At 44.6% G+C, this 23,486-nt stretch overlaps 1 protein-coding gene across 3 annotated transcripts in view; it reads left to right on the top strand.

Annotated features, from left to right (window-relative positions):
• The first annotated feature begins 1,040 nt into the window (after nt 1–1,040).
• The window catches only part of ntn2 (netrin 2), a 43,226-nt gene continuing 20,780 nt past the window's right edge, over nt 1,041–23,486 (top strand). The window contains exons 1-3 of one of the 3 annotated variants that reach the window (XM_046377326.1): nt 1,041–1,101; nt 1,200–1,355; nt 14,228–15,494. In XM_046377326.1, the coding sequence (XP_046233282.1) occupies nt 14,444–15,494 (1,051 nt within the window). In that variant the 5' untranslated portion in view covers nt 1,041–1,101; nt 1,200–1,355; nt 14,228–14,443. Of the gene's footprint in view, nt 1,356–3,832; nt 4,100–14,227; nt 15,495–23,486 lie in introns of those variants that run through there. The other 2 variants (XM_046377325.1, XM_046377327.1) reach the window with 2 other exon arrangements.

Here is a 23,486-nt window from a genome sequence, read left to right as displayed (position 1 = left end):
TTTGTTTCCATATGGACAAGCTAATTGCTCACTAACACCATGACGTGTGCGTGGTTACAGGGCGGCTGAAGGGCCAAAGCTGCTGAGGCTTTGAAGACTGCTCACAGGTTGAAGAGGTCAGAGGTAACTGGAGTGTTTCTGAAAGAATTTGAAAAGTGTTAAGCAGTTGAACCATCAGTGGGTCCATCGTTACAAATGCATGGTGTTTGGACAAGCGTGTTAAAATGCCTGTATAACAACATGGTCTTAATATTCTGATGAGTTAAAGCCGATGGAAATGTTGTTTAAAAGGAGAAACATGATGGGGGTAAAATCTTATTTTAAGACTTTGAAAGAACTTTTGGATTCTAATCGATAATACAATCACTTTTATTAACATATCACACACAAATCCTGCTGTGCACCCACATTTCACCATAATCCATAGAACAACTCTGAGTGACACAAAGTTTTTGATTCGTGTAATCACTTTTACACTCAAATTATTCCCCGAATTTCATTTCATTTCATTTTATCACAGCGCTAAAGACAATTTTCAAAGCAAAGATTCTGACTTGTCAAACACAGATGGAACCAATAACATTAATGATGGCAGCTTTCCACAGAAGAGTTTTAGTGCCAGCACTCTGTTGCGTACGCTGGCTCACTTGCAGGGCTTGCATGGACAGCTACAGCATCGTTAGTGTTATTAGTTCCACCTGTGCTTTTCTTGCTTTGACAAGTCTCCACATTTGTATTAACAAATGCCATTATATTACGGAGGGGGGGGCTCCTAAGTAATGTTGCTTCATCTTTACTTATGGGGTGTCTCGTTACGCAAACTTCTAATATCATGAGGCCGAGAACCTCAATGAATTTGGACTGACAGAATGTAAAAATGAGTCTTTCAGCTAAACTGGGTGAGTGCACCTCTAGTTTCTCAGTCATCCACGTCACATCTTGCAGAGAAGAGTTCAAATTGAAGAGCTTAGAAGAGTTTAAATTGATGTCCATTTGCTCCAACTTAAGCTCTTCCACCTAACGGAGCTTTATCATTTTTCGGGCACAAGAGGGCGCCACCCCCCCACTGTAAAACAGGTGGAGGGGTTTCCCCTGGACAAGGTAAGCATCTCTCCTTGCGCTCAACAGCAGGGGCGCCCAACAACAGGGGTGCCAAAGAATGAAGCGAGAAAAAAGCCGGAGGCTGACATTTTCTCCAGGGTGTCCGCCGCAGGGAACCCAACGCTGAGAGTCCCGGGCTTTGGACAGACAGACCACTGAGGCTTGTTGTGCAGACAAAATCAGCAGCCTGATCCAAGTGCAACAACTCTAAAGGACCGAGGAGAGCTCCCCGCCTGAATCCCATCTGACAGCAAGTGAGTGTGTTGCCTGTTGTTGGTCTTGCTTTCTTTCATTCTGTCTTAAACGCAGTCCATTCTCTCCCAGTTGTAACTGAAGAGATAATCTACTAAGATTAGTGCCCGGCTGACGGGGCTGCATTATTTCACAGAAATGCTTCAAAATTGGCCTTTTATGGAAAAATGTGTACACATGGGCTGTCGGTGTGTAAAAGAACAGTTGTTAGAAACAGGGTTAATTGCTCAGTTTGTTGCCTTGCTGCGAAGACTTAGAGTTCAGTTCCAAGAAACTCTTTTGGACCAAATTATTGAAACCCTGTTATGACTGTCTCAGATGTCCCCGTTTAAACTAAACTGTTAAAACAAATGATTGAAAGCAAATTATAAAAAGTGCGTCTACAGCGTCAGCCCCACAATAAGAGAGAATTTCAGAGAGTTCGTGGTAAATTATAAAAATAAAGAACAGAGAACACTGGGGAAAAATATGAATAGAAGAGAATAATGAAGATTAATTATAAAACTATTTTAGACGCCGGTTGAGCGGATGAAAAAAACGTTCAAAGGTCTGATTTCACGTGAAAAAATCGTCAAGAAGGAGAGGAGCATTTCCAACGAGGAACTTGGCTTAGACAAATAAAAGAATATCGTAAGTGGACAGGAGGCCGGAGGAGCAAAGGGAGTAATAACGATAAATACAGGCTGCAAGTTTCTTGGGAGAAAACGTGTCAAAAAATTAACGAGCACAAAACTGCTGCAATTCTTTACACCATAACTCGTCATTTATCCTGGCTCGGGTTTGATTGAGTTTAATTGATTTTAGCCTATTTTATGATGAAGCTGGCACCAAGTTTTCCCTCTGGTCTTTAAACCCATTAATTTGCCTTGTCGTGTTCATTTTTTTTCTGCCTCGTCGCTGACATCGTTAATTAGTATTGGCTGCAGGTGTGTTCTGATGTCGGTGTCACGCACACGCGCGCACACACGAGAGGAGGGTTGGGGTTAATGCCCCTCATTTTTAATTCTCCGCGGGTTTTGATACGTTTTAAGCGGGCTTTGTTTGGCATGAATTACCGGAATAAATGTATAAAAGCAGAACTCTGTCCAGAGCCGAGCCTAGCCAGGCCGGACCGGGCCGTGCTGTGCTGTGCCGTGCCGTGCTGTGCTGTTCCTCCCAGAGGATGGTATAGCAAATACAAGAGGAATGTTGATCAGCTTATAGCGGAGCCGGGAACTGGATTTGATCGACCGCGATGCTCGAATAATAACCCGTCGGCTGGGAAGCTGCACCTGCAATAACACAGAGAGCAACACGCGGGCTGTCGCCTGTAAATTAAAGCGGATTGTGTCCGTCCTCGCGGTTCTGCTGAACTGGTTTTTACAAATGTGACATATGTTATTCTATTACAAAATGTTTCTGCTGCTCAGATGTGATTGGCTGAGAAAATCTAATAAAACTCATCACTTATTCCCTTTGGGTGCCAGATGTAACTAGATGTCAATATCAAAATAATTCATTCTCACTGACTGCATCTGAAATAGGCCTAGCTGCCACATTAAACTTAATGTAAAGCGGTGACCTCTGGTGCGCTTTTACGCACGCTCTCCCCTGACGGGCGATATAAAATTGCAAACACTAATCATGGCACACCACATTTAGCTGTTGCTCTTTAACCTGCACATTAAGATGGGAGTATAAAACCATATGAATACACTTAATGGGTTAATGTGCCGCTGTCACGGCCGAAGGCGCAGAGCCACATTTTCTGTGCCAAAACGAAATCTCTCTACCCGTACACACACACACACACACACACACACACACACCATTCATCCTCGTGATGCGACCACGAGCCAACACCATATTTAATCTGATGTTACTTTTATTACTACATATTTAATAAAACCATCCAAACATCGCTGCCTTGACGCACAGGCGTAGAAATCCAGTATGTGTTGGACTATTGTTAGGATTAACAAGTTCAAACATTCTGCATCTGCCTCTTGTTTCTGTGAACCCCGGAGCCACACTAGGCCTACTCTGTTTCAACAGGTTCAGCGCTGTGTTCTTATTACGACCTCCATATGGCTGCCTGTGAACACTGCGAGCCATGGGGCATTTAGAGCAGGCAACGCAGTAAGAATGAGTCCTTAAAGCGGCGGAGGTATTTGTTGTAAAAGTGAGACCAGTTGTGTTGCTCTTGAATCAAGTGGTAATTTGATCAATAGTTTATTTTCGCTTGGGCGTGATTCTGGCTCCACAACAAAATTATACGCATCACCAAATGACAAGTAAAATGAAACTTAGTTTAACAGAACACCGTGGGCTTTTGGAATATGTTAATATCTCTCTCTCTCTTCTCTCCCTCTCTCTCTCTCTCTCTCTGTCTCTCTCTCTCTCTGTGCGTGTGTGTAGAGCGCACACACGGTAAGGGAAATCTGGGTTTGATTTTAATGGGGAGTAGCCTACCCCAGGCTCGCTTTACAACCTATGGATGTACTGGACAGCTTTCAGTTGGTTTGAGCTTCGGGCGCGAATGGGTGCCGTAGTCCCTCTTTCTCTCTCTGTTCCCTCATTTTCGACTATGTTGTTTCTCTTGTCCTTCTAATATTTCAACGTGGAGAGAGTGAGAAACACGAAAGACTTAAGCGTCTGGAAAGGACAATTTCTGACAAGACAAGAGAACCTAAAGGGTAATTGGCGTGGATCTCAGGGGACGTCCTTTGAAATTCAAAGACAGCAACATCCACGGCTTGACACTTGGGTAAGTGTATAACTTGCGGGTTCCTGTGCTTTTGTATTTCACGTCCGCCGTGTTCGTGTTGTAGTGGAAAGCAGATTTCAATTTTACGCACCAGTTGTTCTGTTAGACTAGAAAAGAGTGACTCACTGCGCTTGCCGCGACGGACTGTCCATTACCTGACATTTGTTTTAAATGAACGCTATGACTGTCATTACTTTATTATAGGCTGAGGTCGTTTCACTGTAAGTAGGTGTTTGGGTCGCTGAATCAGCAGGGCGCGCTGGATCAGAGCGGCGGACACCGCAGACAGGTGTCAGCCTCCTCGGTTTTCAACTGGCCCGTGGGTCGCAGCAAAAAAGCGAGAAAAACAGCTCGCGCCGAGGATTTAATATGAGGTACAAGAGGTTGGCTGTGCGGAGCCAGCGAGCTTTAATAGCAACTTGGAATGAGAGCCAAGTGCGGATGCCAAAGCAAGCAGCGCGCTTCTCGGTTCCCGTCTTCCTCGGCACTGCCCTCACTAAGTCTCCCAACTCGTTTGTCACTTCTAATATTTTCCCTTCTCACTTTGACGCCACCACGTGCATACTGAAAAACATTTGTGTCAAAAAAAATCATCATTGAAAACTCCTCTTTCTGAATCCTGTAAAGCAGCTCAGGTTTAAAGAGAAAAGTACGAAGAACAGTGTCAGGTAGGTTGAAGTTGTGTCTTCTCTGTGGTTTGTTGAGGATTAAAGTGTTTCTAAGCTTCATTTGATACTGAAGTCCAGTTCGTGGTGTGACAGGAAAACATAGACTTGACAACACTGATGAGCTCCACCCGTTTTGAGTTCATCTGCTCTCCCTTCACAGGCAGCAACAAGCCTGTAAGTGAAAGCGAGAGTCCCATACAGATTGCTTATCTTAACTGCTTCAATAGACTTAAAGTATGCCCCTATTGCACACTGAAACAGTGTCAGCCACTTGACCTACTTCTCACTCTCATCGCAAATGACTGGAAAGGGTCCACGAAGAAGGCTCCTGAATGCTCACACTTCACTGGGGTCAGACAAAATGCACAAGTGTAAACCTGAGGAAACGTTTGAGTCGAACGTGTCTAAAGCGAAGTGCTGCTCATCTGAAGCGTGGCCATCACTCCCCTTGTTTTTGCAAATTAATCATCATTATTTAATCGCATCACTGCCTGCTTCCATCAATAACAGAGCGCAGGAGGTAGAGCCAGGAGCAGCTGAAGGCACATGATGTGGCAGCTAATCCAAAGCAACATAGTGCAGATTTTATTCACTCATGTGTGTATGTGTGTGTGTGTGTGTGTGCGCGTGCACGCACTTGTATGTGGTATTTATGAACCCCAGAGAAAAGCGGATGGATTGAGATGGATAAACTGCTGCAGTAACATAAGCAGATCGTTTTCTCCTCCTTCGAAAAGCAGGATCCCTCAGAACCCTTGGCGCCATCCACCTGAGCGAGTTAAGTCAACACATCCACTGTATTTTTCTTCTGTGGCTTCAACAGTTTGATGTGGCGAAGCTAGATGCTACATCTCTCTTTCTGTCGGTCCCTGTTTTTCGGTTTTAGCTGGGTTTAACCCCACATCAACTCCTTGAGTCAGTCTTTTGTCATATTGATCAAATATCCTCGAGGTAACTAAAAAATTTGCTTTGCTCAACTGTGATCCTGCCGCTGAAGCTTTGGGTGAACTCGGAGATCAGAATGATCAGTTTTCATATTGCAGCTGTACAGCAGAGGCTGCTACATCAGGCTCTGGCACCTGATTCAACAGTGAATATAACACTACCAGGTTTTCTGGAATGGCTGATTAATATTGTGATATGACTTTTAGAGATGGATGTGGTGTGATAAAGTACCCACATCACACAGTCACATGCGCAGACACCGTCTCCTCTTTATAGGTGAGAATGAAGTTGAAATGCTGTCTTACCGCTGACTTAAGTGGTTGTGTGTTTTTCCTTTTGAGTGAAATTGTGTGTGTGTGTGTGTGTGCTTACTTTTCTTGTTAAAATACCTGTCATTCGTCGGCGTGACACCCAAGTTGTCTCTCACTGTGGGAAGAGCATCCAGGGGCAAAGATTCACATGCTTCATCCTGCCACTCCCTGCACCCTGCTAGGCCTGCATGTGTCAGCCACACATTTTCTCCAGATGAAGAGGGATGTGTGTTTGTGTGTGTGTGCGCGCGCATATGTGTGAGGTCCGCGTGTGTGTCAGTCCCCACTTAGTGCCTATCAGTACCTGACCTGGATACACACAATAGATGTCTTCTGTATTGACGGCAAACAGGTTTTTCAGATGTGATGGGCTGATTTTTCTTCCAAAGGAACTACATCTGTTTACTTTCTTATCAGCAGTTGGATTGACAATGGACCGGGCGTACGGTAGTTGCTAGCTCAGCTCTGCTCATCTCGTTGACAGCTACACAGCATAAGAGCACAGAAGGCAAAGCGAGGCATTCACAGGCTGCTGCCATAAAATTAGCCGTCTTTGCAAGCGTGCTGACCTGTTTACAGACAGCGTCCTCCCAAGAAGGATGACAGCGTTCAGTTGACAAAGACCTTTAGAAGTAGTCATCAAGGGAACGAAGGAGGTACCGAGCTGACGTTGATATAAAACAGGGAGTGGGTAAGGGTTGATGGACGGGTCAACCAAACATTTGACTTTAACATGAGAGACTGCTGTGTGTTTCCTGTTTTTTCTTTTTTTTAAAGCATGACCACAGTCATTCGAGGACTCGAACCACAGTGTTTCCTTAACCTTAACCAATTACTTATTTTAATACAAGCCATGATTTTTCCCTAAACCTACAAGTTGTTTTTGCGCAGAGCCCCCGAAACGTTGTGCATCACCTTGCAATAAATTTTGTGTTACGCTGCAATACGTACACGTTCACACTAAGCGTTGTGTGCCTTCTGACCCGCAGAGACAGGCTGAGCTGTATTATGATTAACATGTTAGGCCTGTGTATTTTGTAGTATACAGCTTCAGCCAGGCAGAGCAGCTGCAGCTGTGGTTACAGTTGGTCACATCAAGAAATGCTTGTGTGTTGTTCTGGAGGGCATGGACAAATTACGTAGTTGTCATTTTAATTTGGGCAGTTTGGAAGCTGTGTTATTATAGGTCAACTGAAATATAGACAGTTTGGGTCTGTTCCCTTTTCAGTGGGAGACCGCTGAACTCTGACCGTTAGGCAGGTCACGTCAAGGTCACCCGGTGCATGCTAACGTTACCGTGAGAGAGAATAAGTGGAGGTGGAGATACAGAGGAGAGGAACAAGGGATGAGGGGAAAGGGAGTTGCCTGGTGAGTCACAAGCTTTGGCATCCTTCACAGTGTGTCTTCATGTGTGAGTGTGGGCACATGTTTGGAAAGGAAACTACTAGAGAGCATGTGTTTGTCCGTCAACAACGTGTGTGTTTAAGCGTAATGTACGCAACCGTGCGAGTATTCCAAGCACTTAATAAAATGATTTGTGGTTTTCTTCCCCCTGTGAGTTCAAAGCAGGTCCTTGCTTTCGGCTGTGGGGTAGAGGTTGCTCTTGTGCAATGGAAAAAAAGAGACTGTTTTCCTGTTAGGGGGGCTTTTTGGGAAAACCGCGGCTCTGCCTACCGCAGCCAGCCTTCAAAGGGCCTTGAAAGAGCGCTCACCTCTCCTTTCCTTAAACCCTTCCATTCCTCCAAACGAGCTACTTCCTCTCATATCCAGGAACGCCTCACCTGCCTCTCCCCGACGACCACTGTCCAACCACACTGCTGCAAAGCTGCGGTCACGGTTGTGCTCAGGTTCATGGGAAATGTTCAATCAGGGAGCCCTCAGTTCACCCACCCACCCACACACACACACTCAAAACAGAGCACATGGGAACTTTAACCTCGCAGCATTTTTTTGCATGTCTTCATCGTTTGTTTTACCGCGCTGCATGGCCTTCATCCAGTGACAAACTCTGAGAATGTGTGGCTCTGCCTGCCATCGCGGGGCTGTGGGTGTTATCCCTTTCTCAGGCGCATCTTGAAGGCACATGTACAGGAAATATTTCTTGTGTCTGAAAGCACTTTGACATGGGAGCGTATAAATTTTTTTCGAACTCTTGTGTCTTCGCTCCCAAGTCTCAAGCTCTGTCAGTGAAAAATCTAAGGAATCCAGCTTTTTCTTCCCTCACTCCCGAGTTAACAGTAATATTTTTAATTTTGGAAACAGTTAACTGGGGACATAAAACTTTTGGATGTTATTATCAGCGACACCTCAGTATGATTTATTAATCCTTAGATGTGGCTCAAATCAAAAGGATTCTTTGGTGTTTATTGTTCTCTGGCTTGTGTCTTAGAGAGACACCATTGTTGCAATCCTTCTACACTTTGCAGTGTTGTTCAGCTTTAAGAATTTCGAAAATTAATTTGTCATCAGAACTCGGTCGCATCATAGGCGAACTGTTTTGTAATTTGAATTTCCTTTAGAAGAAATTGGGCATCACATCCTATTACTGAAACAGGCAAGTCACTATAAGCTGCTGTTACCAGTTCCTTGTTGCAGCAGAAAACAGCAGAATGTTTGGATGTGAAAATGAAACAAAGAGCTTCCTTTATTCTAAATATCTGTGTTTTTCTTGTCCTCTTTCTCACAAATTAACCCTGTTTCACCCTGAGATTAATGAGTCACTGTTGCCCAGACCTTTCCGTCTGTCCATGTCCTTTTCTCCTCCCTGCACCTTCCTTTTCTCACCAAAAAACACTGATCTCACAAAACATCTCATTAACAGAAAAATACACAACTTGTCCTATCAGCATTTTTTGGTTTCCTGATTTTGTACTGAAACGTGTATGTGCACAGTCACAGAGAGCAGCAGCTGAGCACAACGTCCTGTCTGTGAAGTCTGTGAGAACTAGCCTGACCTCATATTCCACCTCGCGCTGTCCGCCTTTTCTCCTCCTGTTCGGTTCTGGATCAGGTTCTGTTGATTTAAAGAACCGCTGTTGGACTCGGGGCCAGCCGTGTGGGCTGGGCCACAGAAGCTGCTGCATTCCTCTGCTGGGCGTTCTGTCTTTCTCCCTGCAGTGTCTCATTCTGCCAGATGCAGGGATTATCTTACTGATGTTTTACGGTGCTTTTTCTTCTCCTGCTTTGTATTCAGCCTCACGAGCACTTGTTATCCCACTGACAGACAGCAAGTGGTTCAGCTGTGGCCCCTAATTCAGATGCTGTAGTTCTCTTGTGATATAATAGCAATAGGTGATAGTGAATAGTTTTGAAAGCTGGAGGTAAATGCAAAAAAAGAAAAAAATAAATAAAATCTTTAGAAAGTTTTCACATTTATCCTTCCAGACACACACACACACACACACACAGGCTCTGAGCAGACATAAGCGGGCTTTAAAAATTTGTCAGTGATCCCCCTGCTAATGACGCTCTCAGCTGTGAGAGTTGACCCCCTCCTGCCCTCAGCTCTCCATGCTCCTCCTCCCCTCCTCCTCAGTCCCTAATGAATGCCAGCTAGGAACTCTGAGTATCCTACACCCCCACACTTACCACACACACACACACACACACACACACACAAGCTTACACAAACAGCAGCATCGTCGTCACCACAGCGGAGTTGGCTATCATCAAGTGGAATTCAGGTTACTAATATCTGACCCCTGTTACCTGAGGCCTGTCAGTCATGTTGATTCATCTGGACAGGTTTATTTACCTACTGAATGAGTGTAAGTGTGTGTGTGTGTGTGTGTGTGTGTGTGTGTGTGTGTGTGTGTGTGTGTATAAAGTGCTGAATCAATTAGGCGAATAATTGATTAATTTACTGACAGAAAATTTATCTTTTTATCTTGAGCTCTGTGAAATTGTGGTGGGTTTTTCTCACCAGTTTGAGATATTGTTTAAAAAAACAGATTAGTAGTCAAAAGTAGTCGGTAATCAAAATAATCCTTGTTATTCCGATGCATGGTGTCTACCACAGCATAAAACCATGTGCAATCTGTGCAAAAGTAGATTTCTGACTTTGTCACTGCTCTCACTGTTCCTTTATATTCATACAATGCATCTCACCATAATGATAATGAGGATGGAGGTGGCCCTGTTGTTAGCCAATTAAAAAGTCCTCCATGGTTCTGGGCTGCCACTAATAACCCCACCAGGGATTACTGTACAGCAGGCTGGAGGGACAGCAGGGCACCAGTATGGGCCCCAGCTTGCTGTCATCTGAGAGAGGCGACCCTGTAGACCTCCATTCAAACCCGTATTCTTCGTGGGGCCACCACGCCAACTCTCTAGAGCAGTGTGAAAAGCTCCCACTTGGGGTACAAAGTGGCTCAGCTGTCTCTCTCCTGTCTTCACCTCCCATCGCGCCCTCCTCTACACCCAAGCCAAATAAAGCCTCTCAGCAACTTCTGTTTTCCTAATCTGTGAACTCTGACAGAGGCGCCCACGCTTGAAAGAGAGACAACTCAACATGGGATGATCTCCCGGTGACAGGGAGAAGCTGAAAAAACGTTGCTGAAACCACCAGACCACCCTGTCATCTTCCTGTTCTCTGTCTGTCTCCCTCTCTGCCTGTCTTTCTGCCTCTCTGTGTCGCTCCTTTAATTCCTCACGCACCTCTTTTCAATCTAACTTTCCCTGACTGTCCCTGTTTGATTAAAACCATTGAATCCGTTCTAGTAACCAAATGGCCTGAGTAGTCTTTGTGGTGATTCACAACTTTTTATCCACTCTTAAAGCTCCATATTTTTCACATACAGTGCCCATAATACAAATGGGCTTTTTCTTTTACACTGGAGTAGTTTAGCCACTGGGGATTACAGCACGTCGGTGCATTTTCCTTGCCATTAATCCACAGAGGAATGTTGCAGTGATGAATTAGGTATGCAGTTTGTATTTGCCCCTGCACTCCAAGCAGCCATTCACTTGGAAATCGCTTAACTGCCACATGAACATGTTTAAAATGTCTTTTAAACATACCAAATGGTGACAGGTTTGTGGGTCAGATCCATCTTTGAAGGCACAATCTGTGATCTAAAAGTAAACAAAATGGTAGCCAATACCAAAATCAAATCCCAGATGAGCAGCTTGAAGTTGGTGTCAATAGTGATATCGGTCTTAGACTGACAGACGCTTGTTTTAAAAACATGGAATAAATCTAAATTTGTTACAGGAGTAGCTCCACATTTGGAAAAGACACGTATTGGCTTTCGTGCAGAGAGTTACATGAGAAGATCAACACAACTTTCATGTTTGTAAGCTCAATATGAAGCTACAGCCAGCAGCATTTCTGTGTGGTATTCATTGTCTTCTTCAGACAGAGACATGGGCCTGCAGCTGTTGCTACTTCAACCACATTTAATGAAAGACAATGTGTGCCCCCACTGAGGGGAACTTGTGGCTTGTTAAACACACTGTCGATGCTGAAAGCAGAGAATTTTGCTGCTGAAACAGATTCTTAGTATTTCAAAGGTCAACCAGCTCCACCACTGTGCTGACATCCTGGCAAAGCGAATAGATCCAGAGACATTTTGTGGAACTGGCTCACATTTCGCAGTTTTTATAGTAATATAGAATTAGTTTTGCAGACTTATAAAGAATATGTTCTTAATAAAGGCCAGCTTTTTTGCTAAAGCATAGTGTTGTCGGACTGTCTCAGAGAACCATTAGCACTCCCTCCAAAGCTAGCATCTATTTCAGTGGGTGTACAGAGTGGAATTAAACAGCCTTGTCACTGTTCTCTCTCTGTTTAACCTACACGCTCATCTGCCAGGCGTGCCTGACAGCACCAGAGCCTGGAAGAATCTCCCAGAAGGCCCGGCGGCACACGGACCGTACCATATTTAGTCATCCAAAGTCCAGACACAGACCAATGCAGTCCTCCACCTTAATCTGTCTCCCCTCTGTTTCTCTCTCCATCGCTCCCTCTCTCATTTTTTATGTCCTTCCCCTAACTCCCCCCTCCATCTCTGTCACTTTCCCTCTCTCCGACTGCTTCCATTCATATCTGTCCTGGCTCACCCTCCCTCGAGTCATTTCTGCTTTATCACTGTCGTACCCCTCGCTGTTTCCCTCCCCCTTCTGTGTTCCTCTTTTCCTGCTTACCTACTGAAGCTCTTCTTCCCTTGTGCATGTTTGTCCCCTTTATAGTCTCTTTAGCCTGCGAAGTATTTTCCCGCCTGGTTTTCATTTTCTAACTTCCTCTCTCTCCCTCATCAACATCAGATTTTGAATCAGAATAATTGCCTCTCTCTCTCTTCTTTTATTCTTTTTCCTCACCTGTCATAATTTCTACATCCTCTTCCTGCTCCTTCCTGCCCTCCCTTCATCTCTCTCAGAGCCTCCCCACTGTCTCTTTTCTCGGATGAACATGCTGCTGATAGAAGCTGGGCCTGGATGCTAATGAGTTGCTAATTCTATCAGCCGTCTCTTCATGCCCTCCCCAGTGGGTGTTGGGCCCGCCAGCTTTACCACAGCCAGACTTTTGATGGAGTGCCTTGGCTGATGAACTCCCGCCTGCGTGCCCACTTTAACCTCCTTGTCCTCAGACACATGTCATTGATCAGTGTCCTTATCCGTCCTGGCAAGGCCCACTCTTACCCCAATCATTTATGAGCACGCCCTGCAATCCATTTTTCATATGTTTAATATTGGAATAGCAGGGGATTTTTTGTGTAATGTTTTCATGCTTAGGTCTTTAATTTTCTTGGAGTGGCTACATCAGAGCCTGGCATGCCGGGAAAATATCTCTTTATCTCAACTATAGTTCAAAATGACACAGAAAAGAACTCTGAAAAGACATTTAAAATTACATGCCCATTTCTCTACTTCCTCTTTGTGACATTTTCTTCCTCACGTTCTTTCTGCTCTGCAGAATTCCCTGACACTATTTTCCTTTAACACCAAATCTGCCCTTGAGAAGAAGCCAAATGGCAGGGTTTAAGCACTTGAGCACAGACGAGTGGTCCTATTTACCAGGCCACTGGGCTCTTTTTTTGAGGACTGCTAGCTTTGGACCCCTCACATAAGAAAAGAACGAAACTTTTGTTTTTCTGACTCTCTTAAATCCGTCTGTCTGCCTGCCCCGCATGACTGAAGTGGATACAGAGGTGGCCTTTTGTTCTACCAAGATGAAGAGGGATGCTGTAGTGTAAGAAGGAGAGTGAGGGTAAGAGGAGGTGGGTGTGAGTCATTGTAATTTAATAAATACCTTGCAAAGAGGGTTGGGGTGCCTTCTCAACCCCTCAGCCGTCTGTTTTGAAATGGGGCTCTTCTGGGTTTGACATCCAGGGAAGTAAAAAGGGGATTAGGGAAGGGAAAGCCTCAGGCCATATACATCTCTTTCTGTCTTTTTCTTTGCCCCAAAGCCTTCTGTCCCTGCACCCCTCAATCTTTCTCTCTTTGGGACTGAGAGGCCCCTCGCCAAGCTGTGAGCATATGAATGATGTCATCCAGGTACCTATCTTGACCCAGAGATTTAGAAAGGCAAATGCAGAGTATAATCTTCAAATAGCTATCACTTTTGGTGAATTTTCTGGTTCAGTGAATGAACATAATGTCACCTTCTCCTGGATCAGCACTGCGTAACAATAGTGGTGCAACGGTTGATTTCCTGTCCGATTCCCGCAAAAATTAGTAAGAGCTCAAAATGTCCTTGAGTAGATATGAAATGGTTTCCTTTTCTTAGGACACACTCTTAAAGCAGGTTTTGACCAGGGTCACACGCGGTCCACTGCTCTGCAGCATCACCAGGGATTATAGGGTAACTTCTGCCATGCTGCTCAAGCATGACCAGAAGGCTTGGCCAGTTTTGACTTGAATGGAATCACTGAATGAGAGGCCAGCATTGAAATTCAGCTTGCAGCCACTTGCAGTCACTAATGTCTCTCTTTAAATGGTCACATCCTCTCTCTTGCCCCCACCCCTGTCTAACTGTCTAATTCTTTGACAGGCTTTAGTCAGTGAAAACATTTACTTTTAATTGCACACTACAAAATATCCAATTTAGTTTCCTTTACAAGACCAAATATAATTTAGTTTTGAAGATGCACAAACTTGTTTTGTATACAGTAGAATTTGATCAGCATCTCTTTGTAGTTCATATCCTATTATGGTAAAAATATGTCTATGGCACTGACCTTTCTGTTTGTTTCTTTCTCTTACAGGAAGGGCTCTGGTCAGCCTGAAGTGACGGGTCATTGAGCTCAGACAATCTCCTTCCATCGACTCACAGTTATACACACATAGGGCAAAGTCACACGCACAGACACGTCCACACAGCCACACATATACATTCACATTTACATGCACAGACTGTAGTTTACACACACAAACACTCATCCAGCACAGACACGCATTCACACACAGGCCCTCTGAGCAGGATGAGGGAACCCTGGAGGTGCCTGCTGGGCCTGTGCCTCTTGGCATGCTCAGCCTCCACCCACAGTGCCACCAATCCCTTTGCGGGACAGCAGACCCCTCTGGACCCTTGCTATGACGACACAGGTGCAGCCCGCCGCTGTATCCCCGAGTTCATCAACGCTGCCTTTGGTAAGGAGGTGATGGTGTCCAGTGTCTGTGGCCGGCCTCCGTCCCGATCCTGTAGTGTGGTGGAGCGAGGTGACGATCGGCCTTCTGTGCGCACATGCCAAATCTGTGATGCAGCTGACCCTCGCCGTGCCCACCCTGCTTCCTACCTCACTGACCTCAACTCAGCCCACAACCTCACCTGCTGGCAGTCAGAGAATCTGAACACCTCACCACACAATGTAACTCTAACCCTTTCGCTAGGTAAAAAATTTGAGATCACCTATGTCAGCCTGCAGTTCTGTTCACCACGACCTGAGTCCCTGGCCATATACAAGAGCATGGACTATGGCAAGACCTGGATGCCCTACCAGTTCTACTCCTCACAGTGCCGCCGTATGTACAATCGGCCCAACAAAGCAACCATTACCAAGCAGAATGAACAGGAGGCTCTATGCACAGATGGCCACACTGACCTCTACCCGCTTTCTGGGGGGCTCATCGCATTCAGCACTCTGGATGGACGACCCTCTGCCAAAGACTTTGACAACAGTCCGGTCCTTCAGGACTGGGTGACTGTCACTGATATTCGTGTGGTCTTTAGCCGACCTCAGCTGCCCCGGGAGCTTGCAATGGGGGCTGGAGGCAACAGCGGCGGGAGAGACGATGACCCCACGGCAGTGACATCAACACTGCCAACTTATTTCTATGCAGTGGGAGACTTCCAGGTGGGCGGGAGGTGTAAATGCAACGGACACGGCTCACGCTGTCTGAAAGACAAGGAAGGCAAACTGGTCTGTGACTGCAAGCACAACACAGAGGGTCCTGAATGTGACCGCTGCAAGCCCTTTCACTATGACCGGCCATGGCAGAGGGCCAATGCCCGTGAGGCCAATGAGTGTCTGCGTAAGTCTTTCCCTCTAGCTGTCCCTCATTATGTGCTTTTATTATGTTTCAGTTTGTCTGCTGTGGAATAAACCGTCTATTTCTCTTTGCCTGGAAACAATACAGACCATTTCTGAGAGTTTAGCACAGCTGGCTTTCTGAAAGGAGATCTAACATAGTGGCTCTATAACTTTATGTGTTATGTTGGTTCTTCTTCAGCTCTTTTCATTGCTCTGTCCCTTTCCCTTTCCTGAATCAATAAGGCATCCCATATCCCATTCTTAGTTCAAGGATGTGTACACAACTTAGGAAATATTTGAAAATCCATCTCGTCAATTTTTTTGTTGGATGACCTTTTCACCACCCATTTTCAGGATATGAGGACAGCAATGAAAAATCAGGTCAACTAATTGAATTTCTACACATACACACAGGGAAAGAGAGTGAGGAGGGAAAAATGGAAAGATTTAACTATGATGACCTGTCTTTGACTGTCACAGGGGCAATTAAGAACGCTTTCCGAACGTAGCGGATGTATTTGTGTTTATACAGGTGAGGAGTTCTGGTAGCACATAGTGGTTGAGCTTGCAGCTTTGCCAACGTCTCTCAAAACACAAGCCCATCCTTTCCCCTTGCATTTCCCATCAGGCCCCCTCTATTTACCGTTTTTCTACACGGAAACAGGCCTAATTTCAACAAAGTCATGTTTTTTGGACTTGTCTGTGAAAATACTCTTTTTCACAAGCAAGTCTAAACAGTGGATGACAACAGCTCGAGTCACTGGCACACTGCTACAGCTAAGTCATCCAAGAATGTTCTTTGGCAGTGTTTGCTTTTACCTCAAGACATTCTCTGTAAAAGTCATCCAGAAAGCCTGAAATCTTGCCAAGTAAAATTATATCATTTTCTGTGGCAATTTTTGTTAACTTAAATGGATTATACTCATATTGGATTAGGCTTTTATACGATAACAGGTTTTTGATGTGATATAAAACGCATATATCAATTTGACGGCTGTACAAACGTTTTAGACACGTGGCCTGTTGGCTGTGTGTTTTTAGCAGGAATTTGCTCTCTTATATGTAGATGTTTCTTGTGGCAATTTTTGCAGCGTTTCTGCGTTAGTATAAATAGACATAGGTGGAACGTAATTCAGTTCAATTTTGCTTGTCACAAAAATTTGCGAGTGTAAGAAAATAAAGCCATATTAGAAACCACTGTCCCCATTTTAACCTTTCCCCATAATGAAATAAAATTACAGCCAGAGAAAGAGAGAGAGAGAAAATAACAGGAGCAGAACACTGAAAAACAGTGTATATTTTTCTAACATGTTTAAATGCCCAGTGAGCTGGCCTGAGAACATATTTAGCATTGAACAGCGCCAGCTCTCTTTAAAGGGGACAGAGAATGACAGAGCCAGAGGACCAAGGCCATTTTAGCGCTACACCAGCCAACAAATCCAGCCTACCGTCACTCTGTACTTTGAAACCTTCCATGCCAACACCACCTTACTTTGGCTTCTCATCTGTCCTTGACACTGTCACTTACTCATCTCACAGATACAGGCACACACTCTCATTCATATACACCTAGCCCCCTCTGCAACAATATCCTGTAAATCCCTCAGTGTGTTCTTGCTCACAGATTTGCACACTCCCTTTTTCCAATGTCCCGTTGCTGTTTCCGAAATGTTATGTCCACTTCCCACAGATCTCATCTCAGTGGAATTGATATGTCACTTCTATTCACAATTTTTGGACTAACCAGCCTGGCTTCAGTGGCCAACTCTGATGTCTTAATCCCAGTGCTGATACAGAATAGTTAGTGCCTATTTTAAGTTGCACGCTATACCTGATCAACACATATGGGCAAGCTAATATGTCAGTCCCAGATGTCCCCAATTTCATGTTCCAAAAGGCTCTTTAAAATGTATTCTGGTAGAAATGGGTCCAAAATATTCTCAGAGTAGCAAGAGAGCCCCTCCCAAGTATATTTAAGCCCATTCTTAGAATGCCCCTGCTCCTTGTTGATTTCTACTCCTTCTTTTCTTTCTGACACGGTGCTCAAATGGCAGCAGACTGCAGTGTGAGCCCTGAGGCACACCACTGTGGCAATAAGGTGTAAGTATTTAGACTGGGCAAATGCGTAAGAGTGGCAAGTTACAGAGCCAAGGAGTCCCTTAGGTGTCACCAGAGCCTTCATGAGGCCCTGTGGGTGTTTGTATTGGAGGTAGGGTCTGAGGGGGACGGGCTGAGGTCATGATCCTTTGTGAGGTGGTGACAAGGTTAAGTTGATGGGGAGATGGTTTGTGGGTAATGAGGAATTCAGTGTGGGCAGATGTAGAGCTGAATCAATAGCTGTTTCCCACCCCACCTCTGAGTCTGTCAGACTCTGAGAAATGATGTGCCTGAAAGCCGATTTCACTTCTTTAGTGTTAGGATGATTTGGAAAATTTTGCTCTCACTATCAACAGTCTTGACTCAAATCTTTACCCTACATAACAAGAACATTGTCTCCAACAGACTGGTTTGATTGTTCACTTGTCTTACTAAATGTCTGACACACACCGTAGTAAGATTTTCGTCTGAGGTCTTGGCAAGCTAACATACTGTCTCCAGACACAAGCCATGCACACACACACACACACCCATCTGCCGCCTTCCTCACTATGAATCCTGCCTCAAGACATTGGTTTACAAATCCCTGCTCTAGTAGTCAGAGAGGGCAGACTTGTAAAGGAGTGTGTCTGTTTGTATTGAGGGAGACATGATGGAAAAAGTTGTGATTTATCTGCCCTGGAGTTTGAGACAGAATGAGGAAACAGATGGATAAAAGCTATTTGGTTACTGGTTGTGATGGAGCACTCGCTTTTCTGCTGGCATGGTCGATGCTGTAATGTTAATACTTTATGTTGACTTAAAAATGTGAGATGGTGTATCATGCCATAATAGTCTGCCAAAGTCACTGTATAAGATGAAGAGGCCTCTTGTGGAGTCAACGACAGTGTGACATCCTGGGTAGATGATAATTTATAGTGGTGTAGGAACTTTGCGTTTGGCCCTGTATGCAGCCATCTTGGCCTGTTTGGCTACAGCACCAATCTGTTCTATTCTCCAGTCGTTGCTTTTCCTCATTTGGACTCAGCCCTGCAGGAAGTCCAGAGTACTGCTCTGGGACGCAACGAGCACAGAGCCAGACACCATCCATCCCTAATGGACCAGCCAAGCCAGGTCTGTTTCCCCGTATTGCACCAGGCACACTAGCATGCATTCATAGAATGAAATACTGAGGTCATGTGAAGGCTGTTGTAATTGCTATTTGGGCTGATTTGCCAGAAATGCAGGTGAGCTGTGGTCGGTAGCAGAGCTGGGTGTTCCTGCTCTGCTGCGGTGCTGCTGAGTTTTTGGGTGTGGTGTTGAATATTTTAATAGTAAATTTTGATGTATTGAGTCCAGTGACTGATATGGTATTCTGTTTTTTTGTTTTTTCTCAAAAAAAGGGATTTCATAGGAAATTAAACCAATCAACCAATTAAGTATTCATTGTAGACTCTCATTAAACATCAGTCCATGTCACCACCTTAAGGAAATTCCCGCAAATTAGTCCTTACCTCTAAAAAAGTTATTAGCTGTTACATAATAAATGTTATTAGATCATGTCTGCCACACTAATAAATGAGCGGTCGCTTTTAAATTCAAATCTTACAGCGGAAAAGGAGAAGCAGAACAGACAGATATTGAAGTTGCAAGCCTTGTCACAAGCCCACTCAAACTTTTTGTGAGGGTTTGTGGTTTTTGGTGGGCTCAGTCTCTGTTTTTTGGAAACTATTAGCTGGAATTAGAAGGAATTTGACAGATGGGTTTCTTAGGGAAAAGCACTGTGAGTAGAGGTGCGTGTGTGTGCGTGCGTGTGTGTGTGTGTGTGTGTGTGTGTGTAAGGAAGAGGCCAGCCAGGAACGGGGCTCAGAATAAGTCCTCAGATCTGTGCAGAGCTGTGGAAAGTCTGAAGACCACAGAAGCACAAATTTACTTCTCTCTTCGTTTCTCTTCCCGACAAAGGGCAGATGGTTATTTGATGCTGATTAGAATTTCAAAATAGGCCTCCATCCTTTCACACCATTTTCCCCCTCAACATCTTCTAGCAAGGGCAAGCAGAGGTCAGGCCCATGTTCCAGTCGTAGCACATATTTATCAAGACACTTTTTAGGCCTGGTGATTGAGAAATGACCTCATTCTCAAACACATGAAAGAAAGACATTCATGAAACCATGGCACGGTTTGAGAGTTTGCATGATTTGGATAACATGAACAATGCCACGTTTTATACTTTCTCAGTCTTAGCATGGAGAAGAGCAGGATTTGTGTGCTTTTTTGTTCTTGCAAAACAATGTTGTTTGGTCTTGGGCAGAACAAAGTTAACCTCACTAGATTGCTTTTAATTTGCACATTAAACCCTAAGAATCCAGTTTTGCAGCACACAGCAGCCTACAGCTGAAATTGAGGGCAACATGATATGAAGCTGAGTGAGGTGCCTAATATAGACGGGTATGGATGAAAAAGCCAGAGCTGCCACGATATTACTGCATGTATGTGCCATGTTCGTACTTTCGCTAAATGACTTAAAGAAACTCCCACCCCTCCCACCTCTGCCGCCTGTTGCTGGAGGCTAACAGGGAACCGACACTTCAATTACTTACAGCGCGACACACAAATGAGCAGGACATGTTTGTGTGTATATGTCTGTGTGTGTGTGTGTGTGTGTTGAGGGGGGCGGTTGCTGAAGAAAGTGATTTTGAAAAAGAAACCTCCTGTGCTTTCAAATAATTACACAGTCAAGGAATGTTGTTCTAAAATCAACAGCCCTATGAAATGATGCCTCTGGGGTGGTTAGCGTGAGACGCAGGGGCTACGGCACAGCGAGAAACATGCAGTGTGAGTTTTGTTTTCTGTGTGTGTGTGTGTATGTATGTGCGTTTTAAGGGCATGAACTTAGAGTAACTTCCTTAACCTGGCCAAAACAACCGAGTTTGGTCAGTTTGATTCGTTTGTACTGTAGCTTTGCTTTTATTCCCTCTGTCAGTATTGCAGTTTTGGTCCTCGGCCAACCCACAAAGGATTGATGCTTTTTCTCGTTGTATGAAGCCACCCATAAAGATTCTCTCTGGCAAGCAGGGGATGGTGAAACAAATATTAAGGACAGAAAAGTGTCCAATAACAGTGCTCATGTCAGCTGGGTTAAAACACTGGCTCCTTAGGAAATGCTCTGCGTCCGCCTGAGGCCAAGTGTGTGTTTGTGCATATGCATCTCCTTGCATTTGTGCATGTGTGAGAGCCACATGTAACCTAGTAGTGTGATGTTACGTTTCATCCCTGTGCCAAAGCAAACTGGTGGAGCTGCAGTGTGCCCACCCTGCTCTCCCAGGCCCCCATCAACTCTCCCCCACAGATGGTAGCAATCACCTCCTGAGGTGCCCGTCACCGCCGGCGCTCTCTTCCTCTCTATCCTCGTGTAACTGACTCTTGTCCAAGATTAGCTATGTTCCTGGCTGTTTTCCTGCCTGCTACTTTTTCTTTTATTATTTCATATATATTTATTATATTTTTTGCCGTCAGACATTTTTCCTCTCTCATTGAATTCTTTGTGTTTTGATAACAGTTTGCCTCTTTTAATGCTATTGCAGGCGTCTTTGCTCTATTGCCCGGGAAAATATGTGGTTTTTGGCTGCCAGCCGGTGTTGCTGGTGGAAGCGAGATTCAGAGGCTGTTAAGAGAAAATATGTCTGTTTGTTAACAAAGAGTGCACGACAATCTCTAGGCACCCATTATCTATGGTTTTGCCTGACTATGGCTGACGCAAGCTGTCCAAACTAATCAGGCTCTGCCACAGTGTATGAAATGACATTTATAATACAAAATGGATGCTGCCTGATACTCTATGTGAATAAACTGGTTTTGTGTGAGTCCTGTAAACAAGTTCTACACCCCTTTTGTTATATGTGGACCAGCTCTGTTGTGGTTCACCAACAAAGCTTTTCACTGCACAGGTTTAACATCACCCTTACAGCCTCAAATCAGTAAAAGGCTCAGCTATTAGTGAGATTAGAGATACAAAAATCATCTTACTTGCAGAGTATGCAAGATTTGTTCTGGTTAGCCTGTATATAAGTTTGTCTTTAACACATCTACAGATGTGTGACAAATTAAAAGGGAAGTCTACTAGTTTTCACAGATGAACAGCAGTTTAACTTGTCAAGAAAAGCACTGCACAGCCTGTGAAAACAGTTGTGTTGTATGTGTGTGGCTCAGAATAGCAAAAGAAAGACCTTGGTAATGTCGTCAGGATCATCTTGAATTAATCTCTGTGACTAAAATTGAGAGCTTGTCTTTCATTGCATCAGTTTTGACTTTTTTAAACTTTTTTAAAACATAAAGCCAGAACAGCATCCGGATTCTCCAAGTCTCTCCAAGTTTAACTCTATTAAAGGGATGAACAGTAATCTTTAAAGGATGTTCCCTCATCTGGTGTATTGATGACGGTGGTGATGGATCTGATAACTGTGAAGGCCAAAGCATATGAATCGAATTGACAGCATTTTCATACTCATTAAACCATTCAACTGGACAAATTCCCTTGAAAGTGAAAGTAAGGATTTAAATAAATCTAAGTGCAAACAGCAAAAAACGACTTTATGGAGGTGGAAGTGGATTTTAAAAGGTTGTTTGGACATCTCCATCTTAATATTCTCCTCCACAGTTTAGCGTTTGACCTCTGATTTTACTGCTCAATTCTGGGTCACCAATCGTCAAGGCAGGATTCTTTTGCTTTCTGTGTATTTGCATATAAACCTGCACTACAACCCGATCTCTCTACTGTCATGTCTGGTCACAGTGGTGAATTTACACAGTGGGTCCCATCTGTTCCTTCTATTTCTAAACCAGCCCAGGCATAACATGCATCCCCCAGAGTGGACCTCATGGTTGTGTGTGTCAAGAATCATGGCAAAATAAATCTAATTTTTGCTCTTTTGTTATTTTTTTTTTACTGATTCAGCATGATAATTTCATTGCACAACAGTCATCTGCTCCTGCCAGTGATCAGGATTGCAGGATATTGCCTGTGGAAAAGAATGACTGAGACAGACAAAATGAAGGCAAAGGCAGGACAGAGATAACAATGTTTAGATGTGGGGAGGTGAAGTGGACCAGAGAGAGGGAACAGAGCTAAGGACTCAACTCTCCACTGACACCAGCTCCCCCTCTCAACCTGGCAACCCTCCAGCCTAATCTCGTTAAAATCTTTCCCTGCCTGATGCCATCCAGAGAGAAAGAAGGGATGGAGGAAAGGATGGACAAGAGAAAGAGTTGAGAAAGGAGACAAGCGGCAAGAGGACGAAGAAAGCAGTGAGTGCATTTGAGATCTGATGAAAGTAAGAGGAGAGAGAGAGAGAGAGAAGGAGGCTTTGGGGAGGGGCGGGAGAAGAATTAAGGGGACTCTTAGTTCAAAAGGGCTCCCAAGAGCTGGCTCTTAAGTCCACGGCATGAGGCTAACCGCAGAAACTGGCGTAGGCAAAGTAGAGCTGAGACCTGGTGTCAAACCTGGAAGTGAAAGATATATCTGTGTGGAAGAGAGGGAAAGAGCACGTGGAGCTAAAGTGGCTTTGTTACAGAGAGCTAGAAGCTCCTTCATAACATGGCCCATTCAGTGCACACTGCGGGGCTGCAGGAGTTGTAGTTTCCTGTTAGTCCTCAGCTTGGAGTTCTTAAATCTTTGTCTCAGCTTGTTGTCCACAGTTCATTAGGGTCTAGAGACCCAGCAGTGTTTACATGTCTCACTTTTCTTGTATCTTTTGTTACCTGATCCTTGTCATTTTCGGTGTGGTAACTACTACTTGATGTGATATCTCTGGTGTGTGGGGGTGCATACGTGTGTGTTTGTGTGTGCGTGTGTGCACGTATGTGTGTGTTTGTCCATGCAGTACACTGCCTTGGCTCTAATGAGGAGCTAATTAACCGG

Source organism: Scatophagus argus, chromosome 21, assembly GCF_020382885.2.
Source record: "Scatophagus argus isolate fScaArg1 chromosome 21, fScaArg1.pri, whole genome shotgun sequence".
In the NCBI taxonomy this organism is placed as follows: Eukaryota; Metazoa; Chordata; class Actinopteri; family Scatophagidae; genus Scatophagus; species Scatophagus argus.
This window is presented reverse-complemented; position numbering and strand designations above follow the sequence as displayed.